The sequence below is a fragment of the Amblyomma maculatum genome, chromosome 6 (genome assembly GCF_055883805.1).
Source record: "Amblyomma maculatum isolate TAMU_Amacu chromosome 6, ASM5588380v1, whole genome shotgun sequence".
NCBI classification, from domain to species: Eukaryota; Metazoa; Arthropoda; class Arachnida; order Ixodida; family Ixodidae; genus Amblyomma; species Amblyomma maculatum.
This window is the reverse complement of record NC_139349.1, coordinates 154,829,085-154,851,018: the sequence shown is the minus strand read 5'-3', so window position 1 is coordinate 154,851,018 and position 21,934 is coordinate 154,829,085. Positions and strand designations below refer to the sequence as shown.

The following is a 21,934-nucleotide window of genomic DNA, read 5'->3' as shown; positions in this document are numbered from 1 at the left end:
CGCTCAGTAAATGTATCCAGGAGGCGCTCAATACCGCCATCCAGCTGCTGCGAAGGACCGAGCCCCTCCGAGCGTCTAGGTCTAGCTCCGCCTGCCGCTGCGTCGTCGGCGCCATCGCCTGGTGGCAGAGTCCTGTCGTCTGGCACGTCGGGTCCTTGACTTTGGGAGCGGGTGAGCGGCATGATCACCCAAAAATGTTGTGGGACGCTGTGCCCGCCTAAAGATAGACACAGAAGAACGGAGGACACCAGGCAAACACCACTTGCCCCGGCGCTCTTCTTTTGTTCCCTAACCCTCGCGCTCGTCCCGCGCCTCTTCTTTTTCTGGCGCAGCGCTCCTCGGCGCGCGTCGTAACAATATATATATATATATATATATATATATATATATATATATATATATATATATATATATATATATATATATATCAAGGGGAAATGAGGGTGCTCGTTATAATACATGAAGGAAAGAAGCCTCGCCGATTGTTGGCTTCTTTCCTTCATATATAGATATATATATATATATATATATATATATATATATATATATATATATATATATATATATATATATATATATATATATATATATATATATATATATAGTTCTTGTCAAATACCAAAAAAAACGTCCCCAACGTTTGCCTTCGACTCGTAAACTGTCAGCTCCTTTGAAAAAAAAAAACTCTATAATAACGAGCCCCTCATTTCCCTTTCTCTTGTCTGCATAAAAGCTTGCGTTGGTCTCGGTTCTGGAAGTCTGGAGGTCGAAAAGGCTGTGTAAGTGGGTTCTTGCACAGCTGCCGCCCTCCCTAATGATCACGTGCTACGTGAGGCTCGCGGTATAACAGGGTGTGCCACATCCGCCGCTAGGTACGAGGGTGGCGCTGGTGAACGCTCACAGGAAGCTCTGGGGTTTAGAGATACCAGTGGCCGGGTGAATAAACCGGCGGTGGAAACTAGCAAAAAACGACTGGAAGATTGGTGGCTTAAAAACAGAGAAGTGACATAATGTTAGTAATGTAGGAACAAAATTTAATAAATAGATTGATGGTTTAGTTAACCATTCTAAATCAATAATTAAGATATATGGAGAAAAATGAGTATGATAGCTACTGCTACCACCCCGTTTCAAAAGGGACGCTCCTATATTCCATCCATCCATCCATCCATCCATCCATCCATCCATCCATCCATCCATCCATCCATCCATCCATCCATCCATCCATCCATCCATCCATCCATCCATCCATCCATCCATCCATCCATCCATCCAGGAACTCGATGCAGGCGCAGTCACTCTTACTGAAGCTCTGGGGTTTAGAGATACTAGTGGCAGGGTGAATGAACCTGCGGTGGAAGCTAGCAAAAAACGATGGGAAGATTGGTGGCTTAAAAACACAAAAGTGACTTAATGTTAGTAATGTAGAAAGAAATTCAATAAATAGAATGATGGTATAGTTAACAAATCTAAAATCATAATTAAGATATAGAGAGAGACATGAGCATGATAGCCACTGCTACCACCCTGTTTCAAAGGGGACGCTATTATATTCCATCCATTCTATCCATCCATCCAGGTTTCAGTTACTCAACATAGATGCACAAGGAAGCGGAAGGCTGGACAGCCGTCGAGTTCTAAGTTCGGCAAGCATGCAAGGGAGGATTTTCGGAATCCCTAAAGAAGTGCACATGTCATGTCGTGTATTGCAAGCCTGTTTTTCGTTTGAATATTTATCAACTGTGACGCGAAAGAAAAGGACATGTGCGATGTCTTTCTCCCGATCCCATTGTACAGATCCTTGTACTGTGCAGGTCCATGGAAGTCAGTCCTTAAACGAGTAAACAATATGGCTGTGCCAGGGGGACCAAAAACTTTCTTTTTCAAGCTCCGTAGCAATACACTAGAAGTTAAGACTTATTTAGAAATGAATGGCTTTTTTGTACCTTGGGGAAATCAGTTTCATATGCCGCTAACCGGAAACTATCGAACACGTGTTCTTAGACTTTTGGGAAGCCTTTTTCTTCTGGGACATTCTACAACGAACAATTAAAAAAGACCTACCCGTGGATGCATTCGGAATTCGATTTTTACCAATTGAAGATGATGATGGGCTACCGCTGGACATGATCATGTTATTGGGCCTGCACAGTATCTGGCGATCCATACTGGCTTTCAGGCATGCAGATGTTGATGCGATGAAAATACGGCAGTGTTATTGAAGTCAAGACACAAGACGAAGTTCCGAGAACGGAAGTGTTGCTACAAATGCCTGATTTGTAATGGATCACGCAGCCCAAATCGCGTGGTTTTAACCCATGTTGTGTATTTGTCTCGTAAAGTCTGTGTGTGTGTGTGTGTGTGTGTGTGTGTGTGTGTGTGTGTGTGTGTGTGTGTGTGTGTGTGTGTGTGTGTGTGTGTGTGTGTGTGTGTGTGTGTGTGTGTGTGTGTGTGTGTGTGTGTGTGTGTGTGTGTGTGTGTGTGTGTGTGTGTGTGTGTGTGTGTGTGTGTGTGTGTGTGTGTGTGTGTGTGTGTGTGTGTGTGTGTGTGTCTGTGTGTGTCTGTGTGTGTGTGTGTGGAGTAATGGTCTTTATGTGTAAAATCTGATAATAAATTAGGCAATAAAGAAAACACACACACACACAGACGCATATATATATATATATATATATATATATATATATATATATATATATATATATATATATATATATATATATATATGAAGAGAGAGGGAGAGAGAAATCTAGTGGGTTTCGATGGGCCAGTTTACACTATTGTAAACTTGTCCTGACGAAGGGAACACCCTTCGCGAAACTGTCGATAAAATAATAAACTGTGAAACCGAACAGTCGCGTCTGTCGTAGCGCTGTTATATATATATATATATATATATATATATATATTGTTACTTAGCTGTATTCGCTGTTCAAGGATGGTGGAACGGAGGTGTTGGGGAACGACGAGCAAAAGGTCTGTGCCATCTGGTCGCATATTACGTCGGTATAGGGTGTTCTCGTGGAGCAGAAATAAGGCGAGAGATGGGTCAGGGCGGTCGGAGGTAAGACGGATGATAATGGAATTCAGAGAAGGATCTAAGTGCTGTTCCTTGGCAATGTTAGCAAAGGCGGAGACAGACAAGACATATGCATCATCGGTACCCCGCACCTCCACCAAGAGATGTTACGTGGAAGACTTACAGTCCCAAAGCTGTCCGCACAACTAACGTTGATGAGGGCACCGATTTCACAACACTCAGCGTCATCGTCTTCTCCGAGTCTGTTGCACTGCTTCATCCTCATCACGAACAGCGAATACAGCTAAGTAACAATATATATATATATGTGTGTGTATGTGTGTGTGTGTGTGCGTGTGTGTGTGTGTCCGGTAAAGCAAGCGTAAGCGTAACCGAGTTAACACATGGCAAAAAAAAAATAAACTTTGTTCTACCACTACGGCGAGGATCTGGCCTTCATCAGTGGAGGCTAGACCCCGGCCGGAAGGCCAACATAAAGGAAGTCGTTTTTATATCGTGCACCAACTCGCTTATGTTCATATATATTGATATGAATAATTTAAAGGAGCCGACAGTATAGGCGTCCAAGGGAAATATTGGGGTTATTTTTTATGTGTTGTTGTGGTTGGTATTGACCGGAATTAGTCTTACGATTATATTAGGGCTGCTGAATATTAAATGCAAAGTGGAAGGAAAAACAAAGCGCATATATATATATATATATATATATATATATATATATATATATACTTATAATGAGCATTGATAATATACAAGGAACATATAAAGCAATGTGAACAGCAAATGCAATTTTTCATTTTGTACACATGCAGCTATGTTAACAGCCTAAAACTAAATATTCGCTTTTGACAATGAAACTGTAAAGTATGCGACTGCTTTTAGAAACCCGGGCCCCATGTCATTATATGCTATGAGTAAATCTTCGCGAGTATCTTTCCTCCCAATTCAAAGAGAGCCGGTGAAATAATAAAGAAACACGTTACTAGTGCTATCACGAGCCATAATTACGCTACTCTCAGTCGCGGTTTGCACAAACAAAATCAGCGGCTGCCATGACACGGCAGCCGAATTGCAGCGGTAAACTAACATGCTGGCGATGGTAGTAGGGAGCTTGCCGCGTTCGCAACAACTTGATTCATCAAACGCACGAACTGGCTCGTGCGGCGAGGAAACTACCACCAACATATCGGTCTGTCGCTGCGATGGGGTCGTCGATTCACGGTCGCCGCTGATTTCGTTCGCTCAGACCACGTTTGAGAACAGCACGCGTGATGTGTTTATATTTATTTTTTGAAAAGCGACAACCTTACCAGGCTATGTTGTCACCAAATGTGTCCGCAAACCGTGGATGCAAAAACGGCATGTCATGTGATTGTCATGGTCGTGTTAGTCATTGTTTTTAATCATGATTCGGGATCAATCATGATATAGGAGTCTAATGGTTGGTGTTGAGCCATACAAAAGTCGAATCATGGTCATGACTTTATGGGTCACAAAAAGTTCTGAGTCGTGGGTTCCACATTAGTCCACGAAAGTTGCTCAGCTATATGGGTCACAAATTTCACGTTACTATGAGAGTATCCTGTTACAAGGTCAAAGGAGACTCTTAGAGGTGTACACTGAGATCGGAGCTGCTGGGAAAGCTGCAGGAGTGCTACGTCGATCTAAATAGCCACAGTGAAATGCTCTTCTACCCCGGCTCCACGTCATCTTGTGGCGCTTTCCAGAGCACCAAAAGCAATGTCAGGATGTCTTGCAAGCTTCAGAAGCACATCTAGCTGTTGCTCGCGGAAATCAGAACTAGCACGTTTAGCATTCTTTACCTCAGTAAACAGAATACAAAGCAGAAACGATCACTTAAATATCAGCGTTATTACGGTGTCAGGCAGAGTCCCACAGGGATAATTTAACCTGGAATCAAGAACCTTGCAAGGAGAATAGCGACAACTTACTTAATAAGCTCAAGAACTCTTCGTATTTGAAAAATTAGGTGGTGGCTTGACTTTGGTTAACCCTGGAGGGAAGCGAAAGCTTCATACCGGTGCTGAAAGAAGTAAACGGAGCACGCTGTTTGCACCTAAAAGTTTTCGCACGTTGCATAATTGAAACTTGCGGTCATGGTATATGCGAAGCGGTAGTAGACGCCAGTGCCCTTTCACTTGGCCAAATATTGTTTTCTTATCTCTAGCGCAGAAGGCGCGATTTTATTTGAACAGAAAAGCGTGCTCCGTTTAATTACGCCCGCACCTGTACATGGCCAGGCTCATTGTCAAAGTTGGATTAAACTCATTGTGCATTTCAGCAAACGTAAAGCCCCTTCTTCAGCTGTCTCTTCTGCACGCAGCCTTTTGAGGGCCTCATTCCGAATTGCCTTAGCGTTCCGACGCGCTACTGTGGTAGGGTGCTCGTCGTCCTTGATCTCGCGCAGTATTGTATAGCTTATAAGCAGGAGCCCGGGGACCCCTATTTATACACGTATGCCCCTCTAGCGCCCTCTACTTCCACGTCACACTGACATCCCCTCACGTGACCTTGAACTTGACAAAGATCATGGGCCACTTGGTGGCCTAAGTTAATATGCCCCAAAATCGCATGGCGACCACCAGGTCACGTGACCTTGACGTTGACAGGGGTCACAAGCCACTTGGTGACCTATGTGACTATACCCCAGATAAAAGGCGACCACCAGGCTTTACACAAAAGTTCGACCTCTAAATCTCCCTCAAGGTGAAAACCGCGTATCATCATCATCATCGTCATCAGCTTGATTATACCCACAGCAGGGCGAAGGCCTCTCCCACATTTCTCCACTTAACCCGGTTCTGTGCTAGCTGCATCCACTTGACCCCTGCGAACTTCTTAATCTCATCCGCCCACCTAACTTTCTGCCGCCCCCTGCTACGCTTTCCTTCCCTTGGAATCCAGTTTGTTACCCTCAGCGACCATCGGTTATCCTCTCTTCGCACTACATGTCCTGCCCATGTCCATTTCTTCTTCTTAATTTCTACTAGAATGTCGGTAACTTGAGTTATTTCTCTGACCCACTCTGCACGCTTTCTATCTTTTAATGTTACCCCTACCATTTTTCGTTCCATAGCCCTCTGGGTTGTCCTCAACTTAAGCAGAACTCTCTTGGTTAGCCTCCACGTTTCAGCCCCATAGGTGAGTACAGGCAAGATGCAACTGTTGTATACTTTCCTCTTGAGCGATACCGGTAAGCTGCTAGTCATAATCTGCGAGTGCTTGCCAAATGCGCACCATCCCAATCGTATTCTTCTTGTTATTTCCTTTTCGTCGTCCGGATCTGCGGTTACTACCTGTCCTAAGTAGACATATTCGCTTACTACTTCCAGTATTTCGCTACCTAATGCAAACTGCTGTTCCTTCCCGAGACTGTTGAACATTACCTTAGTCTTCTGCATATTGATTTTCAAGCCTACCTTTCTACTTTTCCTGTCTAGTCATCAATCATTATTTGCAGTTCATCCCCCGAGTTGCTTAGCAAGGCAATGTCAAGGCGTATACCCGACGGCATCTCACGAGACCTTGACGGTGGTCACGAGACACTTGGTGACCTTCGTGACTATGCCCCAAGGTCACATGGCAACCCCAAGGGGACGTGATCTTGACCTTGAGAGTGTTCACTGGCCACTTGGTGGCTTACGTGACTATGCTCCAAGGTAGCATGGCGACCACCAGGCTTAACACAGACGTTTCAGCTCTGAATCTCCCTCAAGGTGAAAACCGCGGATACCTGACGGCTCGAACTACAAGCCGCAGTGAAGCTTTCACTTCAGTATTAGATTACTGAAAAATTTCACGCACAACATGGTATCAGACCCATGCCCGTTTACATTTATATATATGCATACTGTCAAGGGGCAAACCGTCCCTTTAAAGATCCGCCCAGCCAGCAGTGACACGGCGGTTAAGGCGCTCGAATACATGTGCGAGTGACCCAAGTTCGACACCAGCTGCGGGGTCTGCATTTCAACATTTTTCGATATTTTGCATTTTTTGTGTTTTGCTACAGGCGAATGTAATTATCTTAATAACTATCATGCAGGACATCCAATTTTTTTAAATAGGTATAGGCAATACACACGCCTTCCATGAACGTGACCGACAGCGGCGAGAACAGTGATACAGTCGCCGACCACCGAAATGCTGTTAGGGCGTCAAGCCGCCCAACTAAGATCGCCGCTCTGCAAGAATGCAAAAAAAAATGTAAGAATGAATGTAAGGATTGAATGTAAAGAATGTAAGGTCCTTCTCTGCAAAGTACTATAGCTACCTCGATAAATTCGCGGCACGTGCAAAAGATGTAGTGAGCTTAAATTCGCACCAAAGACAGCGGGATGGAATACATAACGGAGTCGATAAAAAGCGCGGGCTTTTATTGTATGCAAGATAGAGGTAGGATGCGAAAATGGTAAATAAATGCGACGAAGCAGTGCAGGAAATTAAATTATCCTACACTGCGTGTGGTGCGGCAAACAAGATTAATGATGAACGAGTGATTAGGAGATCGCTCGCCTGCAACATGAAGCCGCGAGAATTGTGCTGCTTCGAAGTCAGCCCGGTTTGTTTTGCGCAGCTAAGCCTTCCTCCGCGATGTATCTCTGTTCGAGCATACTTTCTCGCAACTTTCTCGCGTTTGCTGTACTCCAAAATGCAGCGACATGGCACCGTGAACGAAGGCATATACTAGGAACTTCACTAGATAGGTGCGGAACAGCGAAAAGCTGGTGTGGGCCGCACGCGCTATTTGGCATCGAAGGGGAGGAGGTAGCAATCCAATAGAGAACATGCATACCTATGTAACAATAGCGGTCATTTTGTAGTGGATGAAGTGCGAGAAAGGCTGTATCCATATATATTTATTCTGCTTAATGTTATCTGTTCCGGCTTGCGCCGCTGAATCTGCGCTCTGCACCTCAAAATACTACTTCAATGCCTTTTATGAGCGAGAAAAAAAATGTGCACGAGTATACGCGACTGCGTTCCACCAATGGGAGCTTCGAACGTCGAAGAAGGTCGTGAGGAAGTGCTAGGTAATCCTTACTGGATGGCATAAATCTTAGTCGATTGAAACTTGACTTATAACGGCTTCAATATGGCCCCAGAATCGTCCACAAAGAAACCGATGCCGCGGTTTGATCGGCGGTGGAATTCAGCTGTTTTCGGTTTGTCGATATGCTTATTTCACACCATTTTAGGCAACCACTGCCACACGGCAGTGGATCAAATGCTCTCGCGTAACTTTTGAGCTTCTACTTATTAACGGTGCTTGTGATTCCTTGGCATATCTCTAAGATCTGATTGTGGTAATAGGGTTGTCTGTTGTTCAACAGTCTTTCCGAAATCCAGCCTGGTCCTTTGATTGGTTTGGTTTGGTTTTGGAGTTTGACGTCGCAAAGTGACTTAGTTTATGAGAGACGCCATAGTGAAGGACTCAAGATATTTCGACCGCCCCTGGTTCTTTAACATGCACTTACATCGCACAGCACATGGGCACCCAGCTTTTCGCCTCCACCGAAAAGTTGCCGCCGATGCCGGGATTACATCCCTCATCCTTGGGCACAGCAGTCGAGCACCGTAACCACTGCGCCACCGCGGCTGGTCCTGGTCCTTTAAGACTGGTAGTCCAAGGTTTATCAAGCCCATTAGCAATGAGCTTACTAAATATCTTATGCACTACGGACGGTGTGTTAAGGAATCTAATTTTTCAAACCCTGGACTTCCTATTTATTATTGATTCAGATGGCGTTAGTGCCCGTCTTGATCTACGCCAGCCGATCACGTGACGATGGGTGCTCACTAGAATCACTGGACAGGTATACAAACAGTTTCAAACCAGCTAACCTATGTTGCTCTAAATGTATGAGACTCATTGCTAGAAAATGCCTCCAGTAGAAATTGATTGGGGCTAACCAAGCCGGTGAGCTGCGTCGCCACTTTTCTGAACCAGTGAATAATGTTAAAAAGGTTCCGTGCTATATATACCACAGGATGCTTACCACCCTGGAAGATAGGGATGCAGTGTCGCTCCCTGCTTCCAAGTTGCCGTTTTTACCAGCTCAAAGCGCTATTCTTATGACTACGTATTTTTGTTGTCGCATAAACTAATATTACACGGGTGCATTTAATAGTTATATTATGAGTTCCCTTTGTCCGCTTGTGTCCACACCGCTAAGTGGCCACTATGCCCATCGGGTCCCTATCCCGGCTGCTTGTAGATACGTGTTTAAAGGAATATATCGGAAAGAGAAAAGTGAACGAGAAAGTGCCAAGTACATTGCAGCAATCAGACTTACTCGGCAACTGCTGCCTCATCCTACAGCCCCCAAATGCCCCATAATAAATGGCAAGGTAACAACGCATTTAAATCAGGCAGGACGTCCGAAAGCTTTTGCGTACCGATGGAAGTTGATGGAGATGCAAACTCGTATAAGGCACAGAACGCGTGTGGTGCAGTTCGCCCGCAGCGCGGTCGATTACGACAATAGTTACGACATTCTGATACCACGAAGGACTCCTGCGCTCGAATACACTGCACTTCGACCGCCATTCTTTTACCGCGAAAGCACTACAAGTGAGCATAAGAGAATAAGAAAGTTCGGTTTGAATGATCATAACATGTGAAAGCAGTGTTTGAATTACGTGGGCCAGGGTGCGTAGACAGTGACGCCACTCTTGGTAGGCCAATTAGGAGTCAGGTATAAGCAAGTTCGTTGCTCGGCTCTGACATTCCTATAAGCGATTTCGCACTAAAAGATTGAACGCACAGGGGTGTGTCGGCAACGACTATAATCAATCGACTGCTGCAGAAACGGATACCCACAAGTACCAGGCTGAGAACGAAGATACAGGCGGCACGTGTAATATAGGAGCTTAGTGCACTTCAACATGTAATCGTTAACTTGCGGTTAGTGCGTTGTTAATACCATCGTTGCTAAAAACCTGCCTGAAATTTCTGCGCAGTGACGCACAGGAACGAAAGAAATTATATAAAAAACACTCCGCTAGAGGAGTATTTTAATCTTACGAATAAACAAACCCTCGTGCGATGACCGAGAAGACGCTCATTGAAGTCTTTGCAGCTTTCGAAGGGTTTAGCAGAGCCATTATATCGTGATTCTCACGCGACGGCAATGAAAGTGGCAGCACTAGTTACGGGTGCACTGCCTAATGGTCACCTGATGGCAGCATAAAGCTATGCGCGGGCAGCCTATAGCAATCGGTCGCTACACATAATTGGTGCAGAAGCGCGCCATATAATTACCTCGACATTTGAAGAAATTGTGGGGGAGATTTGGTGTCGGCTTTTGAGGAACATTTCGAAACCGCTCGCGTGGCAATGGTCGCAAACGCATCCGAGGTTGAGCGTCGCTGCCGGTAAATATGCGGGAAGAGGGAGGCAATGACGTGAAGTGCTGCAATCGCAACAAGAACACAGTGACATACTATTGAAAAATGTAGTGCACATGGGTTGACGTACACCAAAAGGATAGCAGTATGCCAAAAGAAGCTCCTCTTAGCAGCATTAATTTCATGCGGGGCCCGCGCTTGCCTTCTTCGCTATTGGGCACCGCATTGCCGGTCAGTCGAGTCTCTCTGGATATTAGGCTGACTCTAGCGTTTCGTCTGAATGTATGTGCCTTGCCGACATCATCTGGAACGCGTGGCACTGTGCGGTAAGCAAATGTAGTTTGAAAACAAAAAAAAATGTTTGCGACGAGGTGCCGAGAGCAGAAAAAGACTCAAGTAGAGATGCGCACTCTCCGTCATCGGTGTTGTCAATGCGTGCTTACAAGTGGCGTTACGAGAAAGCCGAGAAATTTGTTTAGTGACATTCTCCCTCGTGCGACTACTATATGGGTGATATGAAAACAACAGCGTACATATACATCTTTGCAGTGCGTAAGTCCAGGTGAATTACGGATTAGATCACGCCCATTTTTGTTGTATCATTACAGTATCAGGTCATATGCTGAACTTTCCGGCTGACGTCTCTGTCTTTCCATTCAATAAACGTATCTATCATAGCATCTATCAGGGATCATAATATCCTTCAGATCATGAAGCATTATTTGCGCAAATAATTCCCGTTTTCGTATTAAAATATATCTATTCCTTTAGAAATAATATATTTGTGCTGCAACTGTCCCATCTACGTTGAACGAAAGGTACCTAGTATTTCTTCGCATTTTGTCGCCACCGAAATTGCTTATATACCTCAGCCCAACAATAAGGCAATGAAGATTTATTAGTCTGGTCTCCGAGTTATAACTGACGTGCGCACTCGGCACATTGCATCCATATTTGTGCTAAACATCCGCCACCCTCCTTCGGTGACTGAGACCAGTCACCGTTGTGCACTTGATTCCCTTTCGAATGACACACGGTAGGCCAAAGGACTCACACCTTTAAACTGACACCGAAACAAGATTAGGCGCATTGTTGTATGCCGCGCTGCAAAAACGAAGGGACTTTCTTTTTTTTTCTGCTGGGTAGTCATTGCGATAGTTTCCCAAATTTGGTGATCATAGTTACCTAAAAAAACCGAGCACGTTCATTCTAGAACTATCGCAGTACAGTATCAAGAGATTGCAACCAAGAAACGATGCATAATAAATAACGCATCACTACATGGTACATCTTTGATGCGTCTTACAAGGCAGCACTTAGCAGTGGGGGACGCCGTAGTAGAGTCCTGAATATTTATGACCAGCTAAGATTGTTTGAACGAGAGAGCACAACACGAGATCGTTCGCGCCTTCGACATCGGTTAAAACGCTGCCGCTGCAGAGAGAATTCGAAGTAACGGCCTTGCGCTCACAGTAGCCGAGTGTCATAGTAACCACGATTTGTCATAATAACCACTAAGCATCCGGGGACGCGGTAGCACAGCAGACGGCGCGGCAGCGTCTCAGTGATGCAGAGCACGTGAACGGCGCTGCCACTCGTTTCCATGGTAACCATCATCACCACTGCACAGCAATAATCTGCCAAAAGACCCGTAGCGATGTTAGCCATTCTCTTGTACAATCGATGTTGTGATGGAACTGCAGGAGCAGGATGGCGCGCGGTCGCAAAGAGACGGCAGAGGGACGCACTCACCGGACTGCTGTTCGCTGGCTGCTCGCATGGCCTCCTCCGGTGCCGACGGCCGCCGCCTTCTTCCCTGCTTGCCGCCCTCTCTCTTCGGGGTCGCCGCTCGCCGGGGTGGCTGCCCTTCCGGTCGTGCACAATGCCGCGCTCCCGGCGGACAGTGCCGTCCAGGGCCCGTTATTAACCTTCACGCCGGGTCGCGCAGCCATTCTTGTTTTCTTCGCCACGCTCGGAGTGTCACGTGACCCGGTGCACACCGCGATAATCGTCGCTAAGCCGCTCCTTCCTTCTCCCTCCAAGTGCTGCGAGGGCTTCGCCCCTCTCCGCTCTCACTTCGCCTTGAAGGTCACTGCCACGCAAAGAGTAACTCGGCGTTTTAGTGAACCAGGTGGGATCGTTCAGAACTGTGCTGGGGTCCATTCGAAGTATTCTTCGATAATAAACAATAGCTTGAAGTATAATGTGTATGCATTTCCTTTGACAATAATTCACATTTATTCTAGTTCTCGGTTTAGGGGTCTCCCAAGATGGAACAGGTTTGTTGTAGCCTGTAGGCATCTAAGCAGGTAGGAACGAAAGAATAAAATAATGTTTCATTTTTGCTTTCGTCGAGCGTTATGTAGATGTTAACGGTGTAATTTTTACAACGTCTCAGTGGCGCTACAAATAAAGCCTTCTGTGCAATAAATACGCTGTACAGCAATATACCCTATTTTCGCTTAACTAATCACCCTCTGGTTGTAAGCCCCCTGTCCACTCCTCTCGCCCCGTTTCGCGAAAAAATTCTTGAAAAAAAAAATTCATGCAAATCTTAGCATCCATTTTTTCTTCTCAGAGAATAGCGCGCAGTGTTGGAGTCATACACGCTTGTTCACTCGGTCCTCGAGCCGGAGCTGCAGAGTCCCGAGGCCAGGCCGGGTTATCCAGGGTTCTAAGGGTTCAAATGAACCGGCCGTCCGTTCTCACGACCAACGAGAGCTTGAAAAAAAAAAGGCGAATATCGAGGTTTGGTCTGAAAAATAGTCAAATCACCTTCCTGATTCCTAATGATTAAAATTATACCTTATGCATCGCGATATCGAACACTTCAAAAGCTGTTCATCGTATCATACGCTTAATTCCAAAGCCAGTTTCATATATAGTTCGCCAGTCGAAGTACAAAACTTTGTACTCATCCATATAGATAAAAAAATATCCAAATCATTTTAGCTGTTTCAAACTGGTGTCAGTTGGTTCAGGCAGTACGAGATGATACTCTGCTGTTACTACTGGTCCCAGATACCTATACCAGCTGGAAGTCAGCGGGTCCCAGTTTGAATTCAACAAGTCTTAGTTGGTGGTCAATTTTAATCAACGGGCTCCAGCTGGCTTTCAGTTGGGAGTCAACTCGTACCCGCTGGCAAAGTAACTGGCATGTATCATTACTGCTGTCAGTTGTGTGTTTTATTAATCTAATGGTAAGCAGTGAATGCCATGACATAAGTAATAGAGCACTAGTTAGGGGGCATATGACTGCTCATATGTAACAGCCGCCTCAGTACTTTGTCGCTTCTGAGAGTGCACGGAGACGCGAGATTTTTATGAGGCTCAGCGTTGAAGATCTCATCGAGCTATACCAGCAAACGACTTGAAAACACCTATACAAAAGTAATACCTTTCTTCATGAAAACAGGAGACTTTTTTTTTTTAATAAAGTTGCTTTTTTCCTCAGGGCATAATGGAATATGTAAAAATTAAAGGGGGTATTAAATGAAAGAAACAAGGTTAGCTGTTCAAATAAAGTTCGAGAGAGAGCGATGATAAGCCCCTTGAGTCCATGCAATGTATGAAGGTGAGTTGTTCGGCGAGAGGCCCACTGCCATCAGGTGCCGAATTCTCGTCGGCTTCAGTGCCGGGCAAACCCACAACAAGTGGTGAATATCTGCCTCGTGATCTGGTGACTTGCAGACAGGACATCCTGGACGTTGATATAAATATCGATATTGCGGCCATGTTCGTGTCACCGCCGATGTGAGGGCAACCCCGACCCTTATCCTCCGTAGAACAAAACAGGAGACTCGTTCTACAAATATACACCTTATTTCAATACTGAACTTCTGTAACGTTTTTAAATTCATATTTTCTTCTTTATATAAAGTGTAATGTTTCTGTACAAAAACAGGACACCTAAATGTAGACGCGATGGTCCAGAATAAGTGTTCACCCTAGTTTAAAGGAAAGTGCATGTACGCAAAGAAGAAGTCGTAAGAGAGGCCGGTGGACCGGGCCATTAACACTGCCCCATAATACACTTAAAGGCGAAGCATAAGCATCCATCCTATCTTTTCCAAACGCCCTCACATGCAAAAGGGCTCCTTCAATCTGTATAAAATGTAAATGTATAATATATTACTGATTATTTAATTAATTTAATATTTTAAATTTATGCAAGCTCAGTAACGACGCACTATGACAACGTTTGAAGTAATAAACATTATTTGCTGCATACTTTAAGTAAGCATATAGAACATAATATCGCAGTTTCTGTAGAAACACTGCTTTAGGCGAGCTTCAATTTGACTTGCTGGACGTACTTACAAGATTAACGATTATTTCTAGCATATTTACGGTAAGAATTTGCGAACAGTTTACGAACAAGAGCCATTTCTACTTCGCCTACGCTCACACTCAGCTAATCGTCCTGAGCTATCGAATTAGACAAGAAAATAACTGCTCGGGAAGTTTATTTTTCACGAATACGCGTTCTGATTTTTGATGGAGGGTGTTATGTGTTCCGTCAGTTTCTAGAATAGCACAGTCTGGATCCTCAGAAAATGCTCACATTCTTTCTGCAGATTCGTCAAGCAAATATGGCATGTGTTTTCTGTGCGAAATTCTAAAACGCATTACGTTTCAATCAAACATGAACACAGTAGACGGGGCGGAGAAAGGGGGATAAAGGGCCCCCTTAACGCTTTTAAACCGTGCCGTCGTCGCTGTTAATCCAACCCTGTCCCGACGTGGCGGGGCGTACGTGGTGTCGAACTCTCCATCTTCATGTGTTGCTATATTACGACTCTACATGACAGTTGGCGGCACAGAACGCCGAAAGCCGGCCGAAAGCGACCCTTGTTTCGCCGAGATATATAGAAAGGGAAGGGGCAGGGGGTCATTTTTCGAGTCTAAGCATTTTACCCCCCCCCCCCCTCCCCCCCTCCCTTTCATCACTTTGGAAATCGCGATCGTAAAAACAAGGGGTGCTCAGGATGGAGTAAATAAGATAATTTTATTTTATGGGAAGCTAAATGTATCCTTAATTACAATCGTAAAGCAACCATGGTTACCCACCATTAGTCAGACGCTTTGGAAATACCAACAATGCGGGCCCATAAGCGTGCATGCAACTAACCTCTGAACAGATACAATAGCGTCAAGTTTGCGTAAAAGAAATGTATAGCTAACCTTGACATGACGCAAAAGCTCCACATGTTCAAGGTGTAAACTAAAAAAAAAAAAAGCCATAAGTTAATCGCTGAAATTCTCAAAAACCGATAGCGGGTGAAGCGCAAAACCTTAAGCAACCTAATAAGAAAACGATACCTAACAATACAAATGACAGCCGCCTGTTCTCAAGGAAAGCAATATCTATATCTGCAATATCTATATTCACAATTAAGATAGCTGCTGAAGGCATTCTTTTTCATTTTTGAATATTATTTGCCTTCATTAACTCTCTTTGTGTCTTATATCTACGGCGAAATAAGATGCGCGTGTGCTAGACTAATAGCCTGCCCACCTGTTTTCCTTTCAACAGCCTTGACTGTGCTCTTCAGATGGGTATGGATGAGTGATTCGAAGCGGAACCTAAGGTGTTCCGTAAGCGGAATATTGTTACCCTGTGCAGTATGAACAATTCAAATTTTTTTACACTGCAGAGAAAGCTTCTACACTATCAAGCCGAAAGCCTTTATAGGCTCATGAGTGCGGACATGATTTGTCCGTCCGCGAAGGATGTCGCACGGTCGCTGTCGAGGAAAGAATTGATTGATGAGTAAAAGAGTGGCTGGCTGTATGGGGTAGAGGTTGAAAATATGTATGTAGGAAGTTTCATTGGTGTGGAATAGTTAATTGATTAGAGTCAGAAACGTCAACCAGACTTCAAAACATCAGAGGACGTCAATATAGTGTGCAGACGTGAGAACAACCATGGACGTCGAAACGGTGCAAAAGACGTCAAAATTGTGCAAAAAACACGGAAAAATAAAAAAAATGAAAAGAGCAAGTAAGAAAGCAAATCAATGAAAAAGCGGCAAATAAGTGCTGAGAGTCGCAGGAAAGGCGTTCACTTTACCGCACTCAAGAGAGATTTAAGTGCCCCCAACGAATTGTTTGACACGCACATTCCAAACAATTTTATTTCTGGGATAGTGTTCCTTATCATGCGGCAATGACATCCACTTGTGCTGCGCAGAAAATATCACGTCCACTTCAAACCATACCGCCACAATCTTGATTATTAGCTCTTGGATGCGCATGCAGAATTACTGAGTTGTGTAATTATCTTTATTGTGCAATCTTGAATTTGACCCTTATTCACGTAGTGATTGCACAATCTTTCCGCAAGTTACTGCAATCACTACTTTCGTAGATCCTGCGAGTGTTAATCTACATATCTACAAGTCAAGACTATCCGCTATGCAGTGATGATACGAATTTTTCAGGCTTGAACTTAAGCTGATCATCGCAATTCCACCCTCTACTCGGTTCGAATATGGCTAGGTAAAACTTAAAACTGTTTTTTGGGACCATGGTCAACATATTCACCAAACGTGTTCCTCCTTGAAGATCAACTTTAAATTTAGGGACTGGTCAGCAGTTTACTCCCGCAACTCAAAAGAGAAACATTACCTTCTGTCACATTATTGAAAAGCCCTCAAGATCTAATACGTCTCCTGTTCAAGCAGTCCTGGTCTATCAAAACCAAAATGTTATCAACAATTCTTTAAATAAGTAGTTTGTTATCTAATCATTTTAAATTCAGTGTAGATATCATCTACCACCGATAATATCCATGCCACGCGTCAAGTCGGTAATCCCTTTTTCAATGGGTAATATTAACCAACCCATTAGACTTGTATTAATGAATGTTTAATAAACTGTGGAGATCGGGATCACTATACATTACTTGGGAAGGGTCTTTTGCCGTGCCTTTTCACAACGTACTCTGCAGTGCCGTGAGCATGTCAGGCGCCCAGAGAACCCAGATGCTAAATAATCGATTGCTGCATCTATTCTAAAGTCAAGAAAAAAATGCAACAAAATGTTCAATTTTTTTTTCTTTGCAAAATTAGTTCGGGAAAAATTTTTTCTATAAGGCCCAAAAATTCAGCCTTGGGGACGTTTTTTCCTACTGGCCGTTTTCTCGGGGACCTTTTATTTCGGGGATGTTTTTTCCAGTGCCCTATCTTCCAGGGACGGTTCGTCCGTTGACATTTTTACCTACACCCGGTTCCGAATATTTGAAGATAATAGAATGAATCAAACTCGAAATAATTTAAAATTAGGACATAGTTTAAGGAGCGACAGAAAATCTTCAGAGGCATGTAAGTGGGGGTTGTTGATTAATACTTGAGAGAGGGCGTCGATACCTTCATCGACAGGAATATTAGTGTAGAGTGCCATGACATCAAGTGTGATAAGTATACAATCATCTGAAATGTTGGTAGTGTTATTAATAAGCTCAATTATTCGGATAAAATGAGGTGTGTTCTACACAAATGAAGAAAGCCGGGTCGGGAGGTCTGCTAGAGGGTGATTTACGAATATTGACAGGTTTTCAGGGGCATAATATTGTTAGAAACAATTAGCCTTCCGGTTTGTCTGTTGTAAACAATGCTTCTGTGGAAACCTTGTGAATCATCGGCAGTAGGCAAAATTGCCAGCTTGTATGTTTGATGGCTTAAGAAATTTGTAATCAACCTCGGTAATTAGTTCCCTGGCGAGTAGATCTCTTTTTTATTCAGGATGACTTCACTGGACTGTTCTGTCGGATAGTCAAGAGTTGTTAAGCTGTCTATGGGCCTCAGCTTCGTAAGTTTCGACTGGGAGAATAGCTACGCTGCCACCTTTGTCTGCAGGCTTGGTAACTAAATCAGTTCTAGAAGCTAAGTAGTCAACAGTGTTTCTTTCAATTCTAGAGAGGTTTTTAGGCTTTATAGGTCGGTGTGTCAATATCAAGCGGGAGCTTATCTCCCTCGAATTTAAGCTGTTTTTTAACAAAAACAGCGGCCGTGGTTGCAGTGGCGGCCACTTATCGATGAGCCCAAAGTTGAAATCGCGCTCGTGTGTCGCGCAGTGTCAGTACTCTTAGGTGGCCAAAGTGCTCCGGATCCCGGCTATGCGACGTGCCTCACAACCAATATGCCGCCTGAGCCCTTCAGACCCTGCATATATAGCCTTTACTTTTGCAAGTCTAGCCTTTACATTTGCAAGTCGTACTATGCTACCAGTTTGTTACAGTTAAAATATTTATTCCCCTCTACCATCCCTGCGCAGGCTGAACTTTTTCTAAAGGTTCTGGCACTTTAGTTGCTGCAGTAGCTTAATTGGTAATCTACGAGCTTCAAAGTATGTGCGCTCTTATAATGCCCGATATTTAACAGTAATAAACATTTATCTTTTAGGTTAGGAGACGTATGCAAGCATGTGGCTGCATTACTCTTCACAGTGGAAATGCTCGTTTCCTCTGGCCTCACTCGGCCCACTACATCACAGCTTTCAGTACGTAAGTGTACGTAACAATTTTTTTATTCCCTCTAACTACTTCATCTTCACTACCCTATTTTTAGCTTAACCTCTCTGACAACATATCTTACAATTGTTACTTGCCATTGAGGTAATCGGCGTATACATGAGCCCAACAGAGGTTGAGGGGAGTACCCTTTTTTGAGGAAACATGAAACGACGTTAACGAAGAAGGTAAAGAATGACTTACGGCTTGCCTTCTCAAAGCCCCTCATTCGCTGGATGCAAAACTCGACCTGCAGTCAATCAGTTTTATGTTAACCACCAGATAGTGTAAACGGTTCAGTGAATGATAAACTAGCTGAACTCTAGAACAAATGAGCATGGGCAAAGTTGGCGGGTTAAAGTGGCTGCAGCTGTCGCAGGAGAGAGTTAATGGCATGTATACGGAAGATGCCTTTCTGCTATAGTTTGGCTGAAGACAAATTCATATTAATCTTTAACTGCTTCTAATTTATTTTTTTACAGTACTACAAGCTGCAAAGGTCCAACTTTTGAAGTGGGCCTTTTGCAACTAGCCCATGTTTGTGGTGGCTTTTTGTTTTTAGTTTTCTATTAAAGGTGAAGCCCTGCCACATCTAGGATCTTTTTGTTGTTACACACAAGCACAGAAAATCATCATACGGCATAAAGCGCCAGCCCACCAGGCCAGGTACCCCGACGTGCTCGACTCGTTGCAAGCTCTTCTGCCACATGCTGCCCCCCCCCCCCCCCCCGCTTCCATATTTACTTCATACTCTAAATATGCTGAGAAGCAGCAAGCAAGCTGCTAAAGCTATCAACCTCAGAGCATGTCAAACGTACCGCAAAGTTTCTTTGAGCTCTGCAACAGCTCACGGGAGAGTAGAAGTAGCCAAGAGAGGGAAGAGGCAAACAATAATATTGTGGGAACATCCATGACCCCTGAGCAAATTGCTGAGGGGGATGCTGCAACACGGCCTCAGCGTGCCTGCCTCCAGTGGCACAAACAGAGGTGTGGGCGGATCACTGACTCGGTCTTCGCCAAAGTTGTCAAGAGCAAGAGTGCTATCTCTGCAGCACGTCTTGCAAGAGGCATGGTAATGTCGCCGCTCGTGGCATATAGTCACTTGGAAGAAAACTTGTTGCTGTGAGGTTTGAAACTGATCATGAGGATCAGGCACGTGAGTAATACGTAGCTTATGAACAACAGCACCACTCTGAGTCTCAGTGCTCTGCCACTGGCTTGTACATAGCAAACAAAAAATGCCAGTACCTTGCAGCCAGCCCTTTTAGATAAAATGCCCATACAAATACATAGACTCACTTCCTAATTAAGACTGCAAGAGCTTTTACCTGAATGAAAACCAGCAGCTTAAAGAAAGTCATGATTGCATGTATCGATTCCAAGCAGAGATGGCATGCGCCGATGTTTCATACTGTGGTCTAAAAAGGCTTTTGTTGTGCGCATCCAAAGATATGTGTATTTTCTTGATCGACACATGCCAGCGTTGGAGTGCTTTACCAGGAGCACGCTACTTCCACAGCTGTTCACAAGAAAGCAAGCAGACGCTTAAGAAGATAACATTATCAACAGACATGTGCTTCATGAGGTTAAAGGAACATACACACCTGATTATTTGCTGTTCTGTTTTCATCAGCTTAACAGTGCCTGTTACTTGTGGTTAGGGGCTCAGGTAGTTGACGCACAAAAAACTGCACTTTATTCGCTGACATATACGCATTAAAACAATATGAAGGCAGCTATATTGCACTTATTCTGCCTCGCCTGACCTGAACGCCACAGCCGTAATATAGTTGATGAAACTGAAAGATCAAGAAGAAATACATTTTATAGTAGTCTCAGGCGAGGAGTAGCATGATGTGAACCATGCTTGGGGTTGGCAGGGTTTTGCCCAGTGGGGGAAGCGGGGAGCGGGCAGGATTGGCAAAACAATGTCTCCTTCCATCGCAGCAGGGGATTGGAAAACACCGCCCCCATCACACCCTTTTTTTACCCTTGGGGTCAAAATAAACATTGGTGAAGTCTGTGTTACCAGGCTTTTTGTTGGATTTGAATTGTTTAATACCGTAGCATGTTCCATTGATTTTTGCACTTTGACATATAATTTATATTTATGAACACCCAAATTTCCCTTTAGCTTTTCATTTTCAAGCAGTATGAAATACTATTGCCACTGCAAAATAATTTGTAAATCAGAGTTTTAGTAATGCATGTGTAACATAATGCAATGTTTTTCATGCTGAAACAAAGTGATGCAAGCTTCTGATACAGTGCAGTATTTTTTTGCATGTGTTCTTATGCAAACTGTTGTCTATAATTTCAGCTTTGCTGTAATGACTTAGGTGTATGATTGCTGAACTTAGATTGGCAATTTTTGTACATCTTGATGCTTGACGTTGTCCTGTTTTAGGTTCACTTATAAGAAATTGTTATATATTTCCTTACCGGTCATCATAGCATGTACAGCAGAGGTAGATTGTTGTGTATTCAAACCACTTTACTCTTTCTACTATGTGCACACTTGTAATTTTTTTAGTTTATTTATTTACAGATTTTTAAATTACAGAATTTTTCTAGTAGCTGAAATGGGCGAGGAAAAATAGCAGCAGTTCTTTTGGAAAGTTGCCGGGCCATGGCGCTAAGAAATGTTTCCATATAGTAATTCACAACCTAGTGCTAGTTGAAGCTTGGAATTATATTTGTTAGTGCGGCAGTGAGCATAATGATGTCATCAAGGTAGTCCTTCATAAATAAGGTACAACATTTCTTAAGATTCAAAACCTTTTCCTTCGGCCGATAACCTGTTCGACTCCTATCCGGCGGCGAGATATCTCGCGTGAATTTCTAACTTCTCTTTCTGACAGCTGCCGCTTTTCTTTGGTATAGGCTGGCACAACTAGTCCTACACCAAGAGCTGCTAGCTCCTGGCCAGCTTTGAAGCCGCGGTTTGCAATCACATCTTCCCCTTTGTCGTGAAATCGGACCAGAGTGAGCTTTTCATCGCTTATGTTCCCACC

The 21,934-nt window shown here is 44.0% G+C and overlaps 1 protein-coding gene across 1 annotated transcript in view; it reads right to left on the bottom strand.

Moving 5' to 3' along the window:
• The window catches only part of LOC146187109 (uncharacterized), a 63,347-nt gene extending 50,987 nt beyond the window's left edge, over nucleotides 1-12,360 (bottom strand). The window contains exon 1 of the mRNA XM_084608181.1: nucleotides 12,161-12,360. Within this exon, the coding sequence (XP_084464307.1) occupies nucleotides 12,161-12,360 (200 nt within the window). The remainder of the gene's footprint in view (nucleotides 1-12,160) is intronic.
• Nucleotides 12,361-21,934: the final 9,574 nt, after the last annotated feature.